Source organism: Littorina saxatilis, linkage group LG6, assembly GCF_037325665.1.
Source record: "Littorina saxatilis isolate snail1 linkage group LG6, US_GU_Lsax_2.0, whole genome shotgun sequence".
In the NCBI taxonomy this organism is placed as follows: Eukaryota; Metazoa; Mollusca; class Gastropoda; order Littorinimorpha; family Littorinidae; genus Littorina; species Littorina saxatilis.
In genome coordinates, this window is record NC_090250.1 from 36,160,634 (window position 1) to 36,186,797 (window position 26,164).

A 26,164-nucleotide genomic window follows, 5' to 3' on the forward strand; every position below is an offset into this window, starting at 1 on the left:
AAGCCTTCAAGGCTCCCGTAAGAAATCAACAAACAGTAACATAACACAAACTCACTCACTCCGTAACACACACACACAAACACACACACACACACACACACACACACACACACACACACACACACGCACACACACACACACAGTTAAAACTAACGCATCATATCAACTCCATGTATAATTTTCAAAAGAAGGCAAACAGATAAAATGACTAGGGTAATAGGTTAGGTACCTGCCATGTGGGCACTTTTTCCACTGCTGTCCTCAGTCAAACACTGTACAAAAGGAAGACGTGGAACTTGCGAAGAAAATGCGAAAAAGTGTTTGTGGGTTATCGTCCCTAGTCACATGCTGGCGGCGAAAACAAAATGGCGGATCGCGTAGGTACCGATCGTGTGCGAGGTGGTGGTAAATAATTGTGCTCGGCTTTTTGTTGCAAGAACGCCCGTTACAAACAGAGCTGCTTCGGGAAAACTTTCCACAAGTTCCCTACAGAAGAAAAAAGGTGGGTTGTGCAGTGATTATTTCATCAGGTTTACCTTCTTCAGAATGAGAATGCAATGGCTCGAGTCAACTCACTCAGTAGACTACAGCGTCAGCGAGTACTTACGACTGTGAGTGTGAGTCAGCAGTCAGTAGAAAACAACAGTTTACACTTGATGACAAACCCGTGGGCATATTTGCCGAAACCTTTATCAAACCTTGCTTACGGGAAAACTACAGTACAAAGGTACATCACTCATCCGTTTTGCGTTCAGGCAGAGCGTTAGATTTAGACTGAAGATCTGATTTAGCTTTCTTTGTCTTTCCTTTTTGCTTAGTTTAACAATAACATTGTTGTTTTTATTGTCAAACTAGGTGCAGAATATGGATGCAATTCACAAGGCGAGAGGACTTTGAAAAGCTGCAGCCAGCTGCTGTTCAAGGTCTCAAGCTTTGTACTGATCACTTTGAGGCCAACCAGTAAAACAATCCTGCAGAGAGGATCACTTGTGTGGAATGCTGTCCCGACATTGTTTGCAGTGCCCAATCCACCACCGAAGGTTATTTATTTATTGGTTTTAGGTTTTTGCAAACCAAAGAAGCACACTATTAAATGCAGGTTGAGTAATGACAAGTTTGAGGCTGATGTAAGAATTGAAAACAACAGCATTGTTCCCATCAAATAATGCCTGTTTGCATTTAGCGCAAAAAAATGATAAGGCCAACAAAAAAAAGTTACTTATTTTGGATCGACGTCCTGATTATGATGATATGATGAACATATTTTGCAAAAAAACAGCCCCAAATGGCAAAAAAGGTATGTTTTCCCGACGACCCTAGACATTTTTTTTTTTTTTGCATTTTCAAAAATAAAAGGGGTATTCGAAAATCAATTGTTTTCCTGTTTTTCAACAAAATAGTTTAAAAGATGGTTTTAAAAAAAAAGGTTAGAAAAAAAATCTCCACCTTTAGTCATGTTAGGTCACAAAAAAGTCTGTTTAAGGTAACATAGGCCCCCCAAAAATAGCGTCGGTAGGTCGGCTTTTTAGTTTTGTATTTTAGCCATCTGAATATTTTAATTTTATTTTTTAATGCCCCCAAAAAGTCTAGGGCCGGTGGGAAAAAAATAGGGTCGGTCCGGATACCGTAAACAGATTATTTTTTGTTTTGCCTTACCAGAAACATACACTTTTTGTGTGTGGCCTAAGACCAATGCCATGAAATTGGGAGAAATGTTTCATTGTGACTGGGTGTTGGTTGTGAGTTTGTCAGTTAAAGAGCTGTGCAATTTGCAGGTTGCTAGTGGGAGGAAGCCACCATCGCAAAGGGTAGCTACAAATGAAGCCAGCACCGACCTGTCGCCTGATACACAAATTGTTCAACCAGGTAAGAGATTTTTAACCATGAAGAACACCCTGACATCAAAAAATGTTTAAACCCATCCATTACATAGTTGATAATCGCTGTATAGGGTGACGGGCGCTGGGGCGGGGTGGTAAGACGTCGGTCTATTAACTCGGAAGGTCGAGGGTTCGAATCCCGGTCGCGGCCGCCTGGTGGGTTAAGTGTGGAGATGTTTCCGATCTCCCAGGTCAACTTATGTGCAGACCTGCTAGTGACTTATCCCCCTTCATGTGTACACGCAAGCACAAGACCAAATACGCACGAAAAAGATCCTGTAATCCATGTCAGAGTTCGGTGGGTTTTAGAAACACAAAAATACCCCGCATGCTTCCTCCGAAAGCGGCGTATGGCTGCCTAAATGGCGGGGTAAAAACGGTCATACACATAAAATTCCACTTGTGCAAATAAATGAGTGCACGTGGGAGTTTCAGCCCACGAACGCAGAAGAAGAAGAAGCTGTATAGGGCGGATGCATGGATGGATGAAATTGTACCTGTAGTTCCCACACGTAAAGATGGGAAACATATCCTGTTAGAGGCATGGTTTGACAAGAAACAATTAAGTGGCTCTATTCCCATTTCCCCCCCCCCCCCTTTCCCCGTCGCGATATAAGCTTCGTGGTTGAAAACGACGTTAAACACCAAATAAAGAAAGAAAGAAAGAGGCATGGTGTGTGAGGAGTTTACCTGGTACTGTTGTCCTAATCAATCAATCAATCAATCAATATAAAGCTTATATAGCGCGTATTCCGTGGGTACAGTTCTAATGGCCTCACCCATTCAGTACCAAACAAGGTCAATTCCATCATTGTTCCACATCGAATCCATAGTTGCTAATACACTTCATTTCTGGCCTGCCTTCCTACGCTATTGTTTATTTTCATTTTGTGATTGAATTACACATGTTTTAATTTCTTCCAGGTTGTAACTTGTTATGGTTATGTTATTTTATGTGTGTTTTGTGTGTGTGTTTTCTTTTTTAGATGACATTCAGGCGATCCTGGAGGACATAGGATGTAAAGCATCAAAGTCGTCATCCTCCCCATCCCCTCGTGAAGCGGAACTTCGGCAGAAGGTCAACAAACTGAGGAGCAAGGTTTTCCGATTAGAAAAGAAAACGATGGAACCCCGTGTAAAACGAGCGAGTAAATTAGCCAAGCCTCCCAAGAAAGACTTTGTAATAGAACAGTTGTCTCATATATTATCAGGCGAGGCGAGCTATTTTGCCATTTATGCCTGTTACATATTTACCGGTTATCTGCTGCTGTGTCCATTCCTGGCAGAGACGGAACGCATGTTACCAAGGAGCCGAAGGAGAGTCGATGAGATGAGAGAATGTGATTAACAATTGCCAACTCTCTCCGTACAAAGAGGGTCCAAAATTGTATCAAAATATAGATCGTAGGGAATTCAAAATAAAAAAAAAGAGACAAAACATGTACTTCGGCTCATAGAGCCTTCTTTAATTTTTGACTCAAAAGTCCATGCTCCGAGAGTCCTTTTTTTAATTTTGAATTGCCTACCATCTATATTTTTATACATTTTCAAAAAGATTCAACAGTCACCTTCCGTTATTCTTGAACTTGGCTATCCCAGCCTTACCTCAACATTCGATATTCCTGTGATACTTTTGACGTAAAATCAATTTTTACTGTAAAACACTTCGGCAAGAGGATTGGTCCAAGCAAACAAATAATAAACTTGTAAGATTTTTCCTGATATTTCCGATCAATTGCCTATGGTTTTATTTAGCTAAAAGATTCAAACGTCACACCTATGACCCATGGCTATTTTTAAGGGGAGAGTAGCATCCCTGGTGTGTTGTTTTTGATGTACCTTTTGGTCTGTTTACAGTAACATAGGCACACAAAAAGAGGGTCGGTAGGTCGGCTTTTCTTAATTTTTTTTTTATAACCATCTTTTTAAATTATTTTGCAAAAAAACAGGAACAAAATTGATTTTTTTTCTTTTTCTTTTTCTCCAAATGCCAAAAAAAAGGTCTAGGGTTGGCGGGGAAAAAAATAATAGGGTTGGTCGGGATACCGTAAACAGACTATTTTGCTTTGTTTTGCCTAAGCAATGACTAACAAACTTTCTTTAGGGTCTGACATTGTATATACTATACAACTTTTTGGGGTATTAACTAAATACATGTATACAGTTTTTGATTCCTTTTATACTTTTTCACAAATTACCCCCCCCCCCCCCCTTTTTTTTTTGTAGTCTGCCCTGGGGGCGGGAGGTCTCCTAATTTCGGTTTCTAGGGTCATCTTATGCTTCCCCATGAGCTGAGAACTTAATTTAAAATGGGCCACGATTTTTTTATTTGTATTTTGTAATTGTGCCTTTGTCCAGTCACATGATTTCACTTTGTACTTAAAAACTTGGCACTGTCATCATTTTATTGCTATTTATTGTTCAGTTGTTTAGTATTTATTGCTATTGGGCATCAGTTGTTCAGTTGCCCTCTTTCGAATGAGCCATGCATGCATTATGGATGTGTTTAGCGAATGGGGATACCTCAAGCAATGTAAAAAAAAGAAACAATGTGAAGCAAACATATAGCACCAAATAAAATAACCGAATCAGAATGGAAACTTCTTCAGTGTATGTGTGTGTGTGTGTGTGTGTGTGTGTGTGTGTGTGTGTGTGTGTGTGTGTGTGTGTGTGTGTGTGTGTTTGCTGTTTTAAATACCGAAAATGTGAAAATAAAGCAAGTCACAACATGAGAAAGATCGACTGTACTAGTCATAACAAAGCAGGAGACAGTCTGGTCAGCATGCAGCAAAGGGGAATAACTCATATTTAGCCATTCTCATTTCTAAGCATGCCCAATGAGGAAGTTATCCTTCTTCCCATTGTAGTTTCTTTGTTTTCATCAAGACTTGTCACCATGCCGAGTAGATCTAAATTCGGAAGTCTTCATGTGGCTGAGGCATATATCTGACATAGCGTCGATCTTGTTGTAGGTTAACCTCCTTTCTGAAACAAATGGCAAAATGCGATTAGTTATGATGACTACAACCTACACAAATATAAACAGTGTTTTGAAACAGAATAGTCAGGTTATACAAGCCACTTTACCTATGCAGCATGGTAACCCTACAATATGCGAAACATGTCGACTGCAGCAGCCTGGTTCTTAAAATAATTCTGACGGTCAACACAGCCAGAAATGCCAACAAAGACAAGAAAGCTGTGGCAAGGTAAGCTTACCAAACGTTACATAGCGAATCATATGATAGTGCGTAAACAGCAAACAGTAGATCTACAATCAAAGAGAGGATCGAGTCTGGAATGAAACGCGATACAGATCTAGCATTCAAAAACTGTCTTTCACGTTCAAGGAAGTTGTTGCAAAGTACTTAAGACTTACTAAATTGTACAGACAAAACCATGACAGTGCATGTTTTGAATCTGAGGAAAAAATCGTGATCATTTTGACTTTGAGAACAGATTCATTCCGTTTCCTTATATCTGCATGTTCAAGTAAATGGTGGACAGTTTTTTTCGGGCAGAGTAAACTTAACTTGAGACTCTACTGCAAGTCTTGAAATTCACATAAATCGAACCACGAGCAAAGACAGATTCATTCCGTTTCCTTATATCTGCATGTTCAAGTAAATGGTGGACAGTTTTTTTCGGGCAGAGTAAACTTAACTTGAGACTCTACTGCAAGTCTTGAAATTCACATAAATCGAACCACGAGCAAAGACATCCAAACATTACAGGCACTTTAGATCAACTCATTTCACTAGAGGTGACTGCCTAGCACTGTGTTTGACATCCGTGTCTGCTGAAATAAAAAGAAATTAAAACAAAACGGATTAACAGTAGGTGACACGTTATCAGAGTGGGAGACACTAGATCTGTCTCTGAACTTACCGGGATACGGCTGCAAGATCGACACTGACTGCCGCGCTTTCGACAGCTCTTCCTCGCGTGGACATTGGAAACACGCTGTGCAGATCAAATTGTAGGAAATCTCCCTTTGGTATCTTCTTTATTTACTTTTCTGGAGCTTAGAAACCGAACAACATGAAATCGTCTTCCCCGGCGAATCGGCGAGGTGAGAACTGGACCACAATCCTTCGCGCGACCCCTGACCTGATCTTGACACCTGACCTGCCGTCTACATGCCAAACACGACACAAATCAGTCAACTGCTTGTACCCCTTCAAAACCCCCCACCACCCGTTTTCTTTGGATACACGCTTTAACTACACACATGCCGACACAATGTTGATCATTGCTTCAATAATTTGAAGATGGTGCTTGAAAATTAACCACGTGAAATGAGTATTTCGGTGTTTAGCCAAAAATGTTAAAGTTTCTACCACAGACATACACACATACATACATACATACGCACGCACGCACGCACAGACAGACAAAGTTTACCATCGCATAGGCTACACTTACGTGAGCCAATAAATGAGGTATAAAGGTCTGTTCAATCGTTGTTTACTTAATTTACTTGATTGCATTGCTTTTTTACATTTAGTCAAGTTTTGACTAAATGTTTTAACGTAGAGGGGGGAATCGAGACGAGGGTCGTGGTGTATGTGTGTATGTGTGTATGTGTGTGTGTGTGTGTGTGTGTGTGTGTGTGTGTGTGTGTGTGTGTCTGTGTGTCTGTGTGTGTGTGTAGAGCGATTCAGAGTAAACTACTGGACCGATCTTTATGAAATTTTACATGAGAGTTTCTGGGTATGATATCCCCAGACGTTTTTTTCTTTTTTTGGATAAATGTCTTTGATGACGTCATATCCTGCAATTTGTAAAAGTTGAGGCGGCACTGTCACACCCTCATTTTTCAATCAAATTGATTGAAATTTTGGCCAAGCAATCTTCGACGAAGGCCGGACTTTGGTATTGCATTTCAGCTTGGAGGCTTAAAAATTAATTAATGACTTTGGTCATTAAAAATCTGAAAATTGTAATTAAAATTATTTTTTTGTAAAACGATCCAAAATTACGTTTATCGTATTTGTCATCATTTTCTGATTCCAAAAACATATAAATATGTTATATTCGGATTAAAAACAAGCTCTGAAAATTAAAAATATAAACATAGCGTATAGAAAAGCGTGCTATCCTCCTCAGCGCAACCGCTACCGCGCTTTTCTGGATTATTAATTTTACTGCCTTTGCCACGAGCGGTGGACAGACGATGCTACGAGTGTACGGTCTTGCGGAAAAAATGCAATGCGTTCAGTTTCATTCTGTGAGTTCGACTGAGCTTGACTAAATGTTGTATTTTCGCCTTACGCGACTTGTCTTCTTCTTCTTCTGCGTTCACTCGTGGTTTTTGCACGAGTGGATTTGTACGTTTTTACCCCGCCATTTAGGCAGCCATACGCCGCTTTCGGAGGAAGCATGCTGGGTATTTTCGTGTTTTTATAACCCACCGAACTCTGACATGGATTACAGAATCTTTTCCGTGCGCACTTGGTCTTGTGCTTGCGTATACACACGAAGGGGGATAAGGCACTAGCAGGTCTGCACATAAGTTGACCTGGGAGATCGGACAAATCTCCACCCTTAACCCACGAGGCGGCAACGACCGGGATTCGAACCCACGACCTCCCGCTTGGAAGACCGGCGTCTTACCACTAAGCCACTGCCCCCGTCTGATCGCATTGCTTTGAAGTGGAACTTTTTTTTTCTCAGAATATTTCACAAATAAAATTCAAAGGAGGCATGTAATAGGATGAAAAGAAGAATCTGTACATATTCAATGAAGTATATCTTTAACAAGAAAAGACACGATCCAGACTATATCGTTTTTTAAAAAATAGTTTGACAATGTGTGTTCTTTTTAGAAATCAAAAGTTATGGTTACCCAAACAAAATGTAAGTTTAAAAAAATGAAGGACTGAACGCCTTGCCGCCTAGGCACTCGGTTATATGAAATCCTGTAATTTGGTAGCAAAGGAAGTATGTATATGTCTCATTGTATTCCATGTGTCATCAGCTTCTGCTACTCAGTTCGATCAAAGGGTTAAATCAGAACATTGTTATTTTTTCCAGAAACTGTACATCATGAACACCAACGTGGATATGTATGAGGAGGATGTGTACCAACTGCTGTTGCCATTGAAGTCCCTCACGAAGCTGACACTGCACAGTATCAGTAAAGGCAGCCTTCCTCCGGACCTGCTGTGGCGTCTACCCAACCTGAAGGTTGATGATGATGACACTGGTGGTCACACACATGCACTGTCAAGTTTTCAAAATGTGTCAAAAACCTAGGTGTCACAGTTCATATCAGGCGCCCAGGATCATAATACAAACCTGTGAAGAGGTCACCCCGAATCATTGTAAAAAATTAAGCCAACTCTACTTAAAAAAAAATCATGTGCGGTTCAGATTATTTCAAATTTGCATCAGATTTATCTGTTTCGGTTCTTTGAAAACATTATTATAAGCACAAGAACCTAAAGAAATGTATCAAAAACAGAGAGAAAATAAATAAAATTTTTAATTTTCTTGTAAAGAAGACTGTTGAGGGGGTTGTCTTTGTTTTATAAGTAATGCGATGTGGTGCCAAAAGAAACATTTCCATGTTGTTGGTTTTTTTTGTTTTGAAATGTAATAAGTTTTTATTCCAATTCTCACAATTAACTTACCATGAACACATGCAAAAACATCAAAATCTCATAAAATAGCCTAATTAGGATCAGATCAGAGAAGATCAGTTAACTCAGATGCATTTCTGAATTTCAAGATAAACGAAATCTTTTGTTGTTGTAAGGTTAACGGAATTAGAATAAACATAGTACAGCTCAGATAGCCAAGTACAACGGTTTTTATGGTATACAGACTTGAATAAAATAACTTGATACGGGTATGCATTTTTTTTTATACTTGGGATGCCAAAAAAGTCGCAATACTTTTTGTTTGTAGTTTATATTGAGTCACTTGATATAAAAAAAAAATTAAAACAGTTCTTTGTTGCTATTATACAGTATTGCTACACATGAAAAAAAAAACGGCAAAAAAACAACAACAGAAAACAATCAAACAGAAAAGAAACACACAAACAAAAACACAAATAAATTAAAAAAATAAACATTTCCATGTTAATGTACAATGAAAATGGACATTAAAGTTTTCTCATCTTATCTAATCTTTTTCTCTCTCTCTCTCGCCCTCTCATTCTCTCTCCCTCTCTCTCTTTCTCTCTCCCTCTCTCTCTTTCTCTCTCACACTCTCTCTCTCGCTGATATATTTAACTTGGCTTACACAGCTTTTTCTCTGTACTCCCCACAGACCCTGGTATTCACTGGAAACAACTTGGTATCATCCACTCTCGGAAGGGCGCTAGCCAATGTGACCACGCTGACGAGTTTGGAGGTCAATTCAAATCGCATCACTGTGGTCAACGAGAATACCCTGCCCTGGGAGTTTAGACGCACCGTGAAATGGCTGGACATGTCCAAGAATCCATTCTCATGCACGTGTGACCTGATGTGGTTTCGAAGGTACGTGTTACGTGTATATGGGGGATTAACCTTTGCCGGATGCCGCTTTTGACTACACACGCCCGACGATGCGGGTTTGTCTGAACCCATACATTTGAAAGAGGGTTTTTACCGTTTATTTCTCTAACGACGATGCGGGTTTGTCTGAACCCATACATTTGAAAGAGGGTTTTTACCGTTTATTTCTCTAACGACGGGGTGGGTTCAGGGAAACCCACAGCGCTACTTCAGTGGGTGCATCGAGTTTCTCCCTTCACCGACTTCTTGCAGGAGAGGGAGAGGGGGAGGGAGAGGGGGAGGGAGAGACTGAGAGAGACTGAGAGAGACTGAGAGACTAAGAAAGAGAGAGAGAGAGAGAGAGACTAAGAAAGAGAGAGAGAGAGACTAAGAAAGAGAGAGAGAGAGACTAAGAAAGAGAGAGAGAGACTAAGAAAGAGAGAGAGAAAGAGAGAGAGAGACTAAGAAAGAGAGAGAGAGACTAAGAAAGAGAGAGAGAGAGACTAAGAAAGAGAGAGAGAGAGAGAGAGAGAGACTAAGAAAGAGAGTGAGAGAGAGACTAAGAAAGAGAGAGAGAGAGAGACTAAGAAAGAGAGAGAGAGACTAAGAAAGAGAGAGAGAGACTAAGAAAGAGAGAGAGAGAGACTAAGAAAGAGAGAGAGAGAGATTAAGAAAGAGAGAGAGAGAGACTAAGAAAGAGAGAGAGGGAGACTAAGAAAGAGAGAGAGAGAGAGAGACTAAGAAAGAGAGAGAGAGAGAGACCGTAAGAAAGAGAGAGAGACTAAGAAAGAGAGAGACTAAGAAAGAGAGAGAGACTAAGAAAGAGAGAGAGAGAGACTAAGAAAGAGAGAGAGAGACTAAGAAAGAGAGAGAGAGAGACTAAGAAAGAGAGAGAGAGACAAAGAAAGAGAGAGAGAGAGACTAAGAAAGAGAGAGAGAGAGAGAGACTAAGAAAGAGAGAGAGAGAGACTAAGAAAGAGAGAGAGAGAGAGACTAAGAAAGAGAGAGAGAGACTAAGAAAGAGAGAGAGAGACTAAGAAAGAGAGAGAGAGAGAGAGACTAAGAAAGAGAGAGAGAGAGAGAGACTAAGAAAGAGAGAGAGAGACAAAGAAAGAGAGAGAAAGAGACTAAGAAAGAGAGAGAGAGAGACTAAGAAAGAGAGAGAGAGAGAGAGAGACTAAGAAAGAGAGAGAGAGACTAATAAAGAGAGAGAGAGACTAAGAAAGAGAGAGAGACTAAGAAAGAGAGAGAGAGAGAGACTAAGAAAGAGAGAGAGAGAGAGAGACTAAGAAAGAGAGAGAGAGAGACTAAGAAAGAGAGAGAGAGAGACTAAGAAAGAGAGAGAGACAAAGAAAGAGAGACAGAGACTAAGAAAGAGAGAAAGAGAGAGACTAAGAAAGAGAGAGAGAGAGACTAAGAAAGAGAGAGAGACTAAGAAAGAGAGAGAGAGAGAGACTAAGAAAGAGAGAGAGAGAGACTAAGAAAGAGAGAGAGAGAGACTAAGAAAGAGAGAGAGAGAGACTAAGAAAGAGAGAGAGAGAGACTAAGAAAGAGAGAGAGAGAGACTAAGAAAGAGAGAGAGAGAGAGACTAAGAAAGAGAGAGAGAGACTAAGAAAGAGAGAGAGAGAGACTAAGAAAGAGAGAGAGAGAGAGAGACAAAGAAAAAGAGAGAGAGAGACCAAGAAAGAGAGAGAGAGAGACTAAGAAAGAGCGAGAGAGACTAAGAAAGAGAGAGAGAGAGAGAGACTAAGAAAGAGAGACTAAGAAAGAGAGAGAGAGAGACTAAGAAAGAGAGAGAGAGACTAAGAAAGAGAGAGAGAGACTAAGAAAGAGAGAGAGAGAGAGACTAAGAAAGAGAGACAGAGAGAGAGACTAAGAGACAGAGACAGAGAGAGAGACTAAGAGAGAGAGACAGAGAGAGAGAGAGACTCAGACTCAGACTCAGACTCAGAACTTTATTACAAAAGGATAAAGGTTTTAGGCAAAGCCTATTCTTCCAACCTGTCCTTTATACAACACATAAAGACAGACGCACATTACAAATATAAATTCAATCATATAAAATACAGAAATACATTGTACAGAATGCAACACAATGTGCATTTAAGGAATTACATAAGGAGAACTCAAAAAATTACAAAATTACATTGACATAGTTATACCTTTCATTTGGGAATAAGTTGCTCCGATCAGCTACACATCCGTTAACATTAGTACAAAATGTTTAACAAAATAACAATCGAACAAGACATTTCATTCACAAATGATGTGTGAACGTGACTGTCTCTTAAACATTTTCACTGAAGTTGCATTTCTTATCTGTTGGGGTAAGGAGTTCCAGAGAAACGCTCCCGAGAAGGCTAAACTCGATTTGTAGAGGTCTATGCGAGGTATAAGAGGGATGATTTTTTGGGACCCATATCTTTTTGTGGCATGTTTGAAATGTGATTGCAAATATTTAGGACAGTCGTCATTTAGAATTTTATACATGAACACAGCCTTGTTTAACGTCAACTGATCTTTCAAGGGGAGGAAATTCAAGAGCTTTAGTTTATCATCCGTGGACCTATTCAAATCATGCAGAATAAGTTTTGCAGCTCGGCGATGCAGGGAATTGAGTCTTTTTAAATGAACATCACTGCAGAGAGAGACAGAGAGAGAGAGACAGAGAGACAGAGACAGACAGTCAGATAGACAGACAGTCAGATAGACAGACAGACAGAGCAACTGACATACAGACAGAGAGATACGGACAGACAGACAGAGAGACAGACAGTCTCTTGGAGACAAACAGGCAGACAGACACTGTTCCGCCGCTTTGGTAATTATGGGTGTAGCAGAACCCGCGCCGTCGGCAGAGGGATAGTTACAATCACTACTACTCTTTAAAAGTATGGGTTTGTGTGAACCCAGGAAGCACGGCAAAGGTGTGTGGTTGTATGTGTGTGTGTGTGTGTGTGTGTGCGTGTGTGTGTGTGTGTGTGTGTGTGTATGTGTTAGCTTTGTGTGTGTTTGTGAGCTTTGTGTGTGTGTGTGTGTGTGTGTGTGTGTGTGTGTGTGTGTGTGTGTGTGTGTGTGTGTGTGTAAGAGAGCGAAGAATTGTAGTCGTGAAGTGTTTGATGACTGTCAGACTCTGATCCTCAACAATAAAGCGTTGAACAGCAGGGGTAAGAGAAACCATACTTGGCGAACTCGTGCAGTTAGTTAGTTGTCTTAAAAGACTCACCTAGTTCAGTTGTTGAGAAGGACAGTGCTCTGGTGAGTTGCGTGATTCTCTCATTGACATCGGAATCCGTCAACACTTGCAGCAGACCATTATGTAGGGAATAATTATGAGAAGGCAAACCATTGTTTTAGTTTTTGTTTAATGTTTTAACTTTTACTGACAGCTGGCTTGAGGCGGTCCAGAAGAACAAAAGCGTGACGGTAAAGGCCTACCCTGGTTATAATAAGAAATTCTCAACGTATCGCTGCCACTCACCAGTCTCCTGGAAGAACAAGGATCTGCGTGTTTTCTTCGCCTCAGAGGACCTGTGCACGGTGCAGAATCCCTACGTCGTGGTGGGCGTCGCTGGGGGCTGTGTGCTGATGGGGCTGGTGGTGCTCGTGCTGGCTGTCTACAGGTACAGGTGGCACCTCAGGTTCTACCTATACCGCTTGAGGCGCTCTCGTCAGCTTCCTTCTCAGGTGAAAACTCATTAACGGAATAGTGCAAATGTGTGTGTGTGTGTGTGTGTGTGTGTGTGTGTGTGTGTGTGTGTGTGTGTGTGTGTGGGGGGGGGGATGAGTTATTGACAGTCAACAAATACAGTTGGCAACTCAGGTTGTACCTCTACCGCTTGAGGCGCTCTCGTCAGCTTCCTCCTCAGGTGAAAACTCATTTAACGGAATAGTGTGTGTGTGTGTGTGTGTGTGTGGCGGGGGTGGGGGTGGTGGTGGTGGGGCTTTTGGGGGTAAGGGATGGGGGATAGGGGAGGTGGGAGGGGTGGCCGGGTTGGTCGGGTGAGGGGGAGGGGGAGTTATTGACAGTCAACAGATACCGGTAGCATCTAAGGTACGTTCTACCTCTACCGCTTGAGCCGATATTGTCAGTTTCTCAGTTGAAAACTCACTATAAGGGAGAGGGGGAGTATGCTGTCTACAGGCGGCAGATACGCAGGCTATATACAGCTTCTACCTCTAGCCCTACCATATTGATTGATGGTGATGGTGAAGATGGCAAATGTCTGCTAGTGTACTCTTCGTATAAAAAACCAATTCCACTCAGGCAGGAACACCACGAAGAATGGGGACGGAAGGACGGTGGCACTGCCACGGGTTAGAAAGCGCTGCATTGCAGACGGGTCTTACTCGGAATTGATAAACTCGGTATATCGGTAGTTTAAATCGGTTTCGTAGAAATCAAGTGAAAGCTGGGTCATTAGTTGAACTTAGTTCTGGCGGATAAAATAAATCACTATCTAGGTTCCTGGCGGCTTGCTGACAGGAGGAGAAGCAGTAGAGTTCTTCCCCTTTGACGCCTACCTTGCTCATAGCGCGCAGGACCTGGACTGGATCCACGACGAGTTGCTCCCCTTAGTGGAGGTGGAACACGGCTTGCGTCTGTTCGTGGAGGAGAGGGACAGTATTCCGGGCAGCCTCATTGTGGACAACATCACCAAGTAAGTCCTTCTCCGTTGTCACCGTCTGTGTCTTTTTGCTTCAATTTTTTTCTGAAAGTTTTATTTTTTACATTTAGTCAAGTTTTGACTAAATGTTTTAACGTAGAGGGGGGAATCGAGACGAGGGTCGTGGTGTATGTGTGTGTGTGTGTGTGTGTGTGTGTGTGTGTCTGTGTCTGTGCGTGTGTGTGTGTAGAGCGATTCAGACTAAACTACTGGACCGATCTTTATGAAATTTGACATGAGAGTTCCTGGGTATGATATCCCCATACGTTTTTTTCATTTTTTTGATAAATGTCTGATGACGTCATATCCGGCTTTTCGTGAAAGTTGAGGCGGCACTGTCACGCTCTCATTTTTCAACCAAATTGATTGAAATTTTGGCCAAGCAATTTTCGACGAAGGCCGGGGTTTGGTATTGCATTTCAGCTTGGTGGCTTAAAAATTAACTAATGACTTTGGTCATTAAAAATCTGAAAATTGTAAAAAAAAAATAGTTTTTTTATAAAACGATCCAAATTTACATTCATCTTATTCTTTATCATTTTCTGATTCCAAAAACATATAAATATGTTATATTTGGATTAAAAACAAGCTCTGAAAATTATAAATATAAAAATTTGGCAGGGATTTTAATGGACCAGCAAATTAGATGGACCAGCAGCAAAAAAGATGGACCAGCAGCAAAAAAGATTGGTTTCAACAGCAAATTAGCTGCGATAAATATTTTTGGCAGCAAAAAATATACTTAGCAGCAAATTGGATATTTTAGTAGCAAAAAAGATGGTTAACCAGCAGATTTGCTGTTTGAACAGATGAGATGATATTTAAACTGCAAATTAGATACTTTACCAGCAAGAAAATACAACTGACAGCAGAATTGATGGTCACAGCAGCAGAATAGATGATCACAGCAGATGATCGTCCATTGCAAAAGGAATCAGCCAGGTGACTCCAGATGATCATGACGGTTTTGTGTCTTCTCACTTGATCGCTGATGCCGCTCCTGCCATCAGGAACGGATATGCCTCTGCCTTTGGGCGTGAACCGGAAAAAAACCATCACATGCTGGGCTCATGTTGTCATGAACGTAGACAAGCATCTTCTGAGAATCAGAGACCAAAGAACCCGTCAAGCTGTACGTGATGACATCAGTCAGCTGCAGCTTTGTCTAGATGAAGATTCATTTCATCATGCAGTTCTTTTGTTCCTGGCCAAATGGGAAGATTCCGACGATCACGGATTGTTGTCTTTCGTGGAGTACTTCAAGGGGTCATGGATCAACCGCAATGACACCTGGTACGAAGGCTACGCCCCGGGAATTCCTTCCACAAACAATGGACTGGAGGCAATAAACCAGACCATCAAACGTCAGAACACATTTCGTGAGAGGCTTGACTTGTCCAGATTCCTAACCCTTGTTGAAAGAGACATTGTCCTGAACTGGTCCTGGGGGAGAGACAACGCTCAGCCTGATCATATCCCAGTGGCCCAAGAACCAGACAGAACCTTGCCCTGCTGGACGGCTGCCTATCAGTGGGCATCTTCAAACGCAAAGTCCATCAAGAGGAACCAGAAAGTGTTCGTGGCCTCGGAGTCGCTTCAGAACATGGACCTGAAGTCAGCTGTCAGGATTCAGCAAGACCAGTTCCAGAGAGCCTCTTGGGAATCGTTTGACCAGTACAAGGAGAGCCGGAACTCGGTTTGGAGTCTGACCGTGGAGGACAACAGAATTGACTGCAATTGCACTGTCTACATGAAGTCCAACATATGTAACCACTCACTTGGCATGGAAATCCGGCTGTCGATTTCTGAACCACCAGCACAGGCAAAGATCGTCCCCCTGGGAGAGAAGCGAAAGAGGGGACGACCTAGGCTGGCAAAACCAGCTCTCATACGTCAGTAGATCTGGTGTACTTGCTGCTAGCGCTCTGCATGGGCATTCTCTGCATCCGACTGTCAGGTACGTGTACTTGCTAGGGCGCTCTGTATGGGCATCCTCTCACATTGCTTTTTTTGGTGGTGGTGCAAGGTGGTGTGTGTGTGTGTGTGTGTGTGTGTGTGTGTGTGTGTGTGTGTGTGTGTCAGTGTGTGTGTGTGTGTGTGTGTGTGTGTTGATTTTGTTCAAATAGAATAAATGCGATTTCATGTTTTTGTCCATTTTCTGTATGAACTTTTTCTTCAATTTTTATTACGATTTTGCTGATTTGTGTCCGTTTTGCTGTTTTTTCATCCTTTTTGCTGTTCTCATTTTGCTGGATTTTTCATCTTTTTTACTGTTAAAGAAATCTGCTTGGCTGTTCAATTCATCTATTCTGCTGTTGAATTCATCCAATTTGCTGCTTCACATTCGCTGCTCACTCCTTCCTATTTGCTGCTGAAACCATCTATTTTGCTGGTATAAAAATTTTATGCGTAAAAATTATTATCAAAATTAAATTGTCCAAATCAATTTAAAAACACTTTCATCTTATTCCTTGTCGGTTCCTGATTCCAAAAACATATAGATATGATATGTTTGGATTAAAAACACGCTCAGAAAGTTAAAACGAAGAGAGGTACAGAAAAGCGTGCTATCCTTCTTAGCGCAACTACTACCCCGCTCTTCTTGTCAATTTCACTGCCTTTGCCGTGAGCGGTGGACTGACGATGCTACGAGTATACGGTCTTGCTGCGTTGCATTGCGTTCAGTTTCATTCTGTGAGTTCGACAGCTACTTGACTAAATGTTGTATTTTCGCCTTACGCGACTTGTTTGTTGTTGTCGTCTTCTCTCGAGGTGTTTTTACTGCTTCTGCAGACGACAGTGGTGATTATAAAAACAACAAGAAGCTTGACCTACTCTACCAACTGGCTTTTCTCCTTACTCTTCCTCCTCCTTCAGGTGTTGTTGCTGCTGCTGCTCCGAATGATGATAATGATGTTGATCAATCTGACACGTCTGCTTGTTGGTGTCCTAATTTGCACATTTTATTCTCATATGCACACACTCTCTTTCCGTTTGCCTTCTTATCGGCTGCATGGAGAATCTTTTGCTGCTGCTCCTACTTGAGGGAATTGTGTTCAAGTCGTGCTTACTTTGTGACAAGGGTAGACTACCATAATTCTGCTGCTGAACCTCGTACCTACCTACTGTCATGATGGGCTTCGTTGTTCTTGTTGACTTCTTCGTGTTCCTAGAACTTCACACCTGCATTCTGCTTTTGACCGTCAACGATCATTTTCATTGCTCTAATGGAAAGCATCCATTTTTTTTTCAAGATACATGGACGAGAGTGCCCGCGTTCTGCTGGTGATCAGCGACAGCTACAACCGCGAGGGCTGGCGGCAGTGCGAGTTCGAGCACATCCTGTACGCCGCCATTGAACAACACAAGGACGTTATCGTCGTGTTGCTAGGCAACGTGGAGGCCGGAAGGATGACCAGGGACATGCGCAGAATGCTGACACGCGGAACATTCCTGCAATGGGTAGCCAGCGAGGAGGCGGGAAGAGCGTTTCGTGATGGACTGAAAGTGGCCCTCAGAACGCAGGACAACCACCTGCTTTCCTCGTGTTAGCTACAGCGTGTTCTGTGAGGGAATGAGAGTGGCCCTCAGAACGCAGGACAACTATCTGCTTTCCTCGTGTTAGCTACAGCATGTTCTGCGATGGAATGAGAGTGGTCCTCAGAACGCAGGACAACTATCTGCTTTCCTCGTGTTAGCTACAGCGTGTTCTGTGAGGGACTGAGAGTGGCCCTCAGAACGCAGGACAACCATCTGCTTTCCTCTTGTTAGCTACAGCATGTTCTGTAAGGGACTGAGAGTGGCCCTCAGAACGCAGGACAACCATCTGCTCTCCTTGTGTTACAGCTACAGCGTGTTCTATAAGGGACTGAGAGTGGCCCTCAGAACGCAGGACAAGCATCTGATCTCCGAGTGTTAGCCACAGAGAACTAAGTTACTTACTGAAGAGGCTCTCTGGACACATGTTCTGCATGGAGAAGGGCTCGGTGCGGCCTTAGGACCCTAGACACTTGCACAGTTGTCATCTTGACATTTTTTAAATGACCGGTACCTAATTGGTAGCCTGGGAGGGTGGCCTCTTTATCGTGGCTACTCACACCTTTGAAGGGAAGCAACTATAAACGTTTTGAAAAACAAACACACTGGTTGAGCTGTTAATGAACAAACTCACTAATTAGCTTTTGAAGGGGCAGTGCAGGGGTCACAGTATTGCTGAAGCAACGATTGTCTTTTTTCTGTTGATTGCGATATAAACGGTCGAAAGCTTTACACAACTTTCTCATAGATGCCTTCGCGTACCTTTTGGGTTGCCAGCAAAATTAAACTGTATACGGTTCGTCAGTTCAAATCTCCCGCCAAAATGTAATTTAACATTTCCCGTGAACACGTTCTGAGTGCTGAAGGCTGTGTGAGGTATTCCAAAATTGACCCACATTCCATCTTTTACAATTTTGTTACGTAATCACACACAATGTCTTCACGTAAAGTACCCCATATAGAAAGAATTTTCCCTCTCGCCGAGACTAATAGACTTCCATGCATGTTTTTGACGTTATTAGTTCACGTGCGGTACCTGATGTGAAACCTGATCGAGGGCCACACTTTCCTGCCTAGTCAATTCTCAAAATGAATTCGTAAAAAATGTGCGAAAAGTCAATGAAACTTGGTATTTTTTCAAACGGATAGCTGCCTGAGGCATAAATGAAAGCCCTAAGGGTCTCCGTGCACCTAGGCATAAAAAAGTCGGCAACTTTAAGCTGAAAATGTCAAATCATTTGAGTAAAAAAAACCCACACAGTGCAGCCTCAACTTTTGCAAATGCATTTATCGAAAACATGTAAAAAAAGTGTGCGGGAATATCGCGAGGAACTTCCATGTGAAGTTTCATAAAGATCTGTCCAGTAGTTTTCCTGGAATTGCTCTACACACACATACATACACCATCATCCTCATCTCGATTCCCGGTCTGCGTTAAGTCAAAATTGACTAATTGTAAAAATGAGAACATTTAAAACTCAGCAACGTTTCATAATCCGGTACGCTACTTTTGTTTTCTAACAATCTGTGTTGTCTGTACGGTAAAGTACAGTACAGTAACAGCACCATTTGAAGCGAGTGCCTTCGCCCTTTCCGTTTCTGCTCTCTCTCTCTCACACACACACACACACACACACACACACACACACACACACACACACACACACGCACACACACACACACACATACACACACACACACACACACTCACTCACTCACACACACACACACACACACACACACACACACACACTCTCTCTCTCTCACACACACTTACAAATTAGGCACGCACGCAAGCACTCAAAGACAGACAGACAGACAGACAGACACACACACACACACACACACACACTAACACACACACTAACACACACACACACGGGCTAATCTTTGCTCATTAAATGACCCATTTTGAAAACATTTGGAATCACATGCTTTGCTACAAAATGCAAATCTGTTGCAAGTTCAAGCACTATTAACTGACGCAAATTTGTGTTTCTGCAATGCAATACCAGTAACAAACACATACAGGCTTACTCATTCCAACATCTTAGGATTACGGATTAGTAACCTAAATGGAGATGTATTTAACAGACACTTGACTCTCGATCCCTCATGCACATGTGGTTTTTATTTTGAAAGTGCGGAACACCACTTGTTTTAATGTTCACTGTATTGTCAGTCACAAACCGACAGCCTGTCAACACTTTTTGATAATGATTTTCTTACCTTAGATGAAACCGGCACGGTTGGCCTAGTGGTAAGGCGTCCGCCCCGTGATCGGGAGGTCGTGGATTCGAACCCCGGCCGGGTCATACCTAAGACTTTAAAATTGGCAATCTAGTGGCTGCTCCGCCTGGCGTCTGGCATTATGGGGTTAGTGCTAGGACTGGTTGGTCCGGTGTCAGAATAATGTGACTGGGTGAGACATGAAGCCTGTGCGGCGAAGCCTGTGAAGTTGAGGCGGCACTGTCACGCTCTCATTTTTCAACCAAATTGGTTGAAATTTTGGTCAAGTAATCTTCGACGAAGCCCGGACTTTGGTATTGCATTTCAGCTTGGAGGCTTAAAATTTAATTAATGAGTTTGCTCATTAAAGTTGTCATTAAAATCGATTTTTCGCAAACAGATTTAAAATTGATTGCATCGTATTCTTCATCACATTCTGAATCTAAAAATATATACATATGTCATGTTTACTCTTAAAATGTGATCACAATTAACGAAAATAGAATAATTAGTCTTACGATTAAAATGTAAGAAATCGATCCAAAAATGATGTCATCTTATTCGTGATCATTTCCTGATTCCAAAAACATATAGATATGATAGGTTGTATTCAAAACAAGCTCCGAAAGTTAACAAGAATACAGAAAAGCGCGCTTTCCTGCTTAGCACAATACGCTACCGCGCTAATCTGGCGTGTCAATATCACTACGTTTTGCACGTGGAAGGTGAGCGCGGGGATTGACGAAGCTGTGCTGTCTTGGTGAAAAAATACAGTGCGTTCCGTTTCATCCCGTGAGTTCGACAGCTTGACTAAATGTAGTATATTTCGCCTTACGCGACTTGTTGTTTTCTTCAACCTACTTTTCCCCTTTACAAATCCCCTTATCCTTTTGACATACGTTATATTCGTCCGCTAAAATCAAATATCATATTGCTTTTAAGAGCACGTGGATACGCTTAGCTTGTTGTGCTCCATTTATTTAATTGATTGTATGCAACATGGTTATTTGTAATTATCTGAATAAAACTGTTTAACCTAATAAGCAACTTCTGTGAAAATATGGACCCATGATCGAAATAGGGATGTGTGAGCTAGACTATACAATCAAAACCCCCGAATCCCCCCACGTGTATATCAGAATAGCAATATAATCAATTGTCATAATTTTCACGTCTTTTCATTCATAACAAGCTGGGTAACAAAATAACACTGTTCATAATTATGTGAGAAATTCAAGTTGCTAAAAGTTGTTAGAAAAGCGACGTAAAGTTTACCTTTGACGTCACATTTTCAAATATGACGCGATCGATTTAACTTCTGACGCGTTTTGGGGCCCTGAATTGCATTCTAAGATTAGGCTTCCTGTGGGTGATTGTTCGTACTGTTGCACTAAATGATGACAAAAACCATGTTTGGTGGTCAACATGTTTTTTTGTTGTTTAAACAGTATTTTATTCGTAAACAGACACATGATATTATAACAACATCATTAAGAAGGAGCACAACAAGTTTAAAACTTATGATAAGTGCTCACATAAACATGCCTGAAATTTCATGGCGGAATATGTTCAATGCGACACATTTTTTGTCAACATGTTTTGTTGTTTCTCGGGGAGCATATCGCTTTCGGCCTTGGTCGATAAAGGTGAATCAAAAGACGATATGGTCCCCTCGGACCAACAAAAAAGCCGGTCTGCCAACACGCCACCAAAAATCTTATAATATTGAGAGTCAACCTTTTCAGGTTTACCGGGTACTGTTCTGTCCGCACAGAGCCGCTTGTTGTTTCATTGATAGTTGCGCTAGATGTGATATTTATGCGCACACACTTTGACATGTTATTTTGTTTAACCAACACTTACTTCTTCTTCTTCTTTATCTTGTCTCTGTCTCTTACCCTCAAGGAATTAGTAATCCGATAAATAATCGTGTGTGTGTGTGTGTGTGTGTGTGTGTGTGTGTGTGTGTGTGTGTGTGTGTGTGTGTGTGCGTACATGCGCAAAGAGAGAGAGAGAGAGAGAGAGAGAGAGAGAGAGAGAGACAGACAGACAGACAGACAGACAGACAGACAGACAGACAGACAGACAGACACAGAGACAGAGAGATACAGAGAGAGAGAGCAAACACAGGGGCACTGAAGAAGTCCCAAGCGGTAGCCACATCGACTTATCGACGGACCCTCGTTCGACCCTGGATGGGACTCAAAGAATGAGGCCCATGACGTCAGCACACACAGGAACAGAAGGAAATCCAACAAAGCAAAAAGAATGGCCAGGGTCTTTACCTACGTCATGAGTAACATTGACTAATGAGGGTACCTCTTATTTGCGGAGAATAAGCGCACGTCTGTTTCTCTTTTTACCCTTGTTAAGTGTTTCTTGTATAGAATATAGTCAATTTTTGTAAAGATTTTAGTCAAGCAGTATGTAAGAAATGTTAAGTCCTTTGTACTGGAAACTTGCATTCTCCCAGTCTTCTTTTCGATCGCCGATCACACTTGGAGTCCAGATCTTGAGATATAATTAGTGGTCCTCTGCAGCGCAGCCACTGGCCCGTACAGCTTGTTGTGCAGGGACTCCGGCATTGGCCAGATTTCCTCTCTCAGCACCTGGTGGTTCCTGCAGTCTAGCATTCTCCCAGTAAGGTAATACATTGTACTACGTTGCAAGCCCCTGGATCAAATGTTTGATTAGTGCTTTTGTGAACAAGAAACAATTGACAAGTGGCTCTATCCCATCTCCCCCCTTTCCCCGTCACGATATGACCTTCGTGGTTGAAAACGACGTTAAACACCAAATAAAGAAAAGTAAAGAAGCACACGAGAAGGTTGCTGACAATGGGTCAATGGAAAGCAAGGCAATTGCACGTGGAGCAATGTCGATTTTTGTGTGCGCTTGAGGGCAAGACGAGTCTGTGAGAGATCATTCAGGTCAAAGAGAAAGAACGGCAGTGTATGGACAAGAGGAAGCCTTTCATTACATCTCAAGGAGCCTAATAATGTGTTTCAGACAGGCACTTCTAGCTTTGATCAGGAACTATTTGTGACGCTCACCCTCAAAGTATTTGTATGGAATTTTAAAATGTGAAATTTCTTTTTGTCTGTATATACCTCGTTTTGAAGGAGACCTTTGTCATCGGCCAACGACGCACTAAAAATGTGAATGCCCTCTCATTCTATGATCCGGTTTCCCACGAACTCCCAACCTAAATAAGACATACCGAGTTACTCATATTTTGTCATCATTTTATTGACTGCTGATGTTCATCAACAAGATGAGAATGATCTGAACAAAGTACACTTGAGTAATTGCCCCAATAAGCACAGGGCCAATTCTATGTTGCTTTCATTGCTTCAAGTCAGCAGTACAACTGTGAAGGGCAGGTGGCCATTGTGTTAACAACTATTACTGCGTATACAAGCAACAACAAATAAACACAGATATTAAGAAAGAGAGAAAGACAAAACAGAGAGAGAGAGAGAGAGAGAGAGAGAGAGAGCTAGAGAGAGAGAGAGAGAGAGAGAGAGAGAGAGAGAGAGAGAGAGAGAGAGAGAGAGAGACGCTTTGACGCCTTGACACTTTATTGTCATTAGCTAATAAAAGCCTTATAGACAAGGTAAAACAACAATTTCTGCATCATTCATAAAAGGGGTAAAAGGACGAATGAACAAAACCTTGATAACAACAAAAACATAGCAAACTAGTTTATGAGTACGAGCAAAAAACACACCGACACGAAAGCCATAGGTAAACATAAATATCTAAGACAAAGGGTAACAAGTCGCGTAAGGCGAAAATACAACATTTAGTCAAGTAGCTGTCGAACTCACAGAATGAAACTGAACGCAATGCAACGCAGCAAGACCGTATACTCGTAGCATCGTCAGTCCACCGCTCACGGCATAGGCAGTGAAATTGACAAGAAGAGCGGGGTAGTAGTTGCGCTGGGAAGGATAGCACGCTTTTCTGTACCTCTCTTCGTTTTAACTTTCTGAGCGTGTTTTTAATCCAAACATATCATATCTATATGTTTTTGGAATTAGGAACCGACAAGAAATAAGATGAAAGTTTTAAATTGATTTGGAAAATTTAATTTTGATAATAATTTTTATATATTTAATTTTCAGAGCTTGTTTTAAATCCGAATATAACATATTTATATGTTTTTGGAATCAGCAAATGATGGAGAATAAGATAAACGTAAATTTGGATCGTTTTATAAAAAACATATTATTTTTACAATTTTGAGATTTTTAATGACCAAAGTCATTGATTAATTTTTAAGCCACCACGCTGAAATGCAATACCGAAGTCCGGGCTTTGTCGAACATTACCCGACCAAAATTTCAACCAATTTGGTTGAAAAATGAGGGCGTGACAGTGCTGCCTCAACTTTCACGAAAAGCCGGATATGACGTCATCAAAGACATTTATCAAAAAAATGAAAACAACGTTCGGGGATTTCATACCCAGGAACTCTCATGTCAAATTTCATAAAGATCGGTCCAGTAGTTTAGTCTGAATCGCTCTACACACACACACACACACACACACACACACACACACACACAGACAGACACACACACACGCACATACACCACGACCCTCGTCTCGATTACCCCCTCTACGTCAAAAAATTTTGTCAAAACTTGACTAAATGTAAAAAGCAAGGTATAGTATGTACACACAAAGGAAAATACTGATCCAACAGTTAACACACACTCATAAAACCAATCAATCTGCAGACCACACATATTTAAAACCAATAAACCACTAGTCGGCGTTACCCTTGCGTGACTAGTAGGGAAACATGTCTAAATACATATCTATACAAAAACAACAATAGCTGCAGACGAACAAACACACACACACACACACACACACACACCCACCCACACACACACACACACACACACACACACACACATACGCTTATATAGACTACACCCGCACACGTGTAAATCCACGCGTATACATGTACACGCAACCCGATTTAAATGAGAAGACCATCCAGTCCAACATTTGCGTACGTAAAAATTACATTATACATCATTTCAGCTTGACTCATCTAGTTTCTTTTTGCGCATGTTTAGTGCCTTAGAAATAAATTGTGCAGTTGCTTCGAGTACACTTTCTTCATCCAGGGCTAGGATACGGGTTACATCTTCCATTGAGGCTGGTTCAGAACAACTGTTTAACACGTTACACTTTGCACGGATATCAGCATAGGCTGCACAGTGGAAAAGAAAGTGTACCTCGTCATCACCGCCTCCATCACACATCGGGCATGCACTGTCGCGTGCCTGTTGTATTAAAAACCACTGAGCATTGCTCCCCAGCCCACAGGCTCTTAACCGCAAGCGCATCTCTTTTCCATTTGTTTGCTATACATAATATGTACTGAGAGAGAGAGAGAGAGAGAGAGAGAGAGAGAGAGAGAGAGAGAGAGAGAGAGAGAGAGAGAGAGAGAGAGAGAGAGAGAGAGAGAGAGAGAGAGAGGGGGGGGGGGGGGGGGGGGGGGGGCAAATAAATCATCGATTTTGTTGTTGCACTCTTTGTTAGAATGCAATTCTCCGCAGACAGGAAACTAACAGACACGCACGCATTGTGAAGACGCATTGTGATAACACATTGTTGCATTCCCATAGAACGAGTTTCTCTCTAAAAGAATATTAGGTTGCTCTGGTCTCTTTTTCCCTGAGGAAAAAACTTTTTTTTTCTTTTTCCAATTTCTTTTTCAATTCATTAGGCTTCTTTTCCGAATACTGTCAAAGCACCGTGGCAGTCGGAAGTGAAGGGAGTGCAGACACAATTCTTTTCTTCTTCTTACTAAACGTTTTTGTGAAGCTACAAAACGTCGATTACCGCAAGGTTCAGAAACTATGCCTGCCATTCAAAGACCTAGATGGTTTAAACAAAGAACTAGTGCATATTTAATTAAGTTAGACGGATAAGAAACGAAGGTATTGACAGAAAAAAACTTAACCGAATGTTTGGATAGAAGAGGTATAGAGTCGATAACTCTTCCTGATATTGAGGACATTTTTGCATCCGTTTTGAAAGCTATGTATTATAGTGGTGAGGAAACGAAGCTTTTTTTGTAAAAGTCAAAAGTAATATTTTAAAGGCAAAGTCCTCCCCGTGTGAACAAATACGGTTCACTTTATCATAATTATCTTGCCAGGCTTTTACATGGGTTAACAGCATCCCTCTAATTGGACGGCACACCAATCATCAGCATCCTGACTTTTTGTGTGTGGATTAAGTCATTTTGCAAATCGCCTCTAATGTCAGTACCTTCTTCTTCTTCTTCGCTCATGGGCTTAGACTCCCACGTTCACTCATGATTTTAGCACGAGTGGA

General features: G+C 41.6%; 1 protein-coding gene and 1 long non-coding RNA gene across 2 annotated transcripts; both read left to right on the forward strand.

The window, feature by feature from the left end:
* Positions 1-242: 242 nt before the first annotated feature.
* Positions 243-4,474, forward strand: LOC138969126 (uncharacterized). The gene is made up of 3 exons (XR_011456379.1): positions 243-1,040; positions 1,776-1,866; positions 2,867-4,474. It is a non-coding gene; the product is annotated as an uncharacterized lncRNA (long non-coding RNA).
* A 3,454-nt stretch (positions 4,475-7,928) lies between these two features.
* LOC138967998 (toll-like receptor 3) lies at positions 7,929-19,376 on the forward strand. The gene is made up of 5 exons (XM_070340559.1): positions 7,929-8,069; positions 9,159-9,370; positions 12,758-13,055; positions 13,833-14,029; positions 17,290-19,376. The coding sequence occupies exons 1-5, from the start codon at positions 7,929-7,931 to the stop codon at positions 17,585-17,587; spliced, it is 1,146 nt and encodes a 381-aa protein (XP_070196660.1). The 3' UTR covers positions 17,588-19,376.
* Positions 19,377-26,164: the final 6,788 nt, after the last annotated feature.

Bases quoted from the DNA above. Each gene is read 5' to 3' on its own strand.
- LOC138967998 (XM_070340559.1), top strand. From the start codon at position 7,929: ATGAACACCAACGTGGATATGTATGAGGAGGATGTGTACCAACTGCTG. The intron at 9,371-12,757 runs GTACGTGTTACG...TTTTACTGACAG, and splicing joins GACCTGATGTGGTTTCGAAG to CTGGCTTGAGGCGGTCCAGA. The intron at 13,056-13,832 runs GTGAAAACTCAT...ATCACTATCTAG, and splicing joins CTCGTCAGCTTCCTTCTCAG to GTTCCTGGCGGCTTGCTGAC.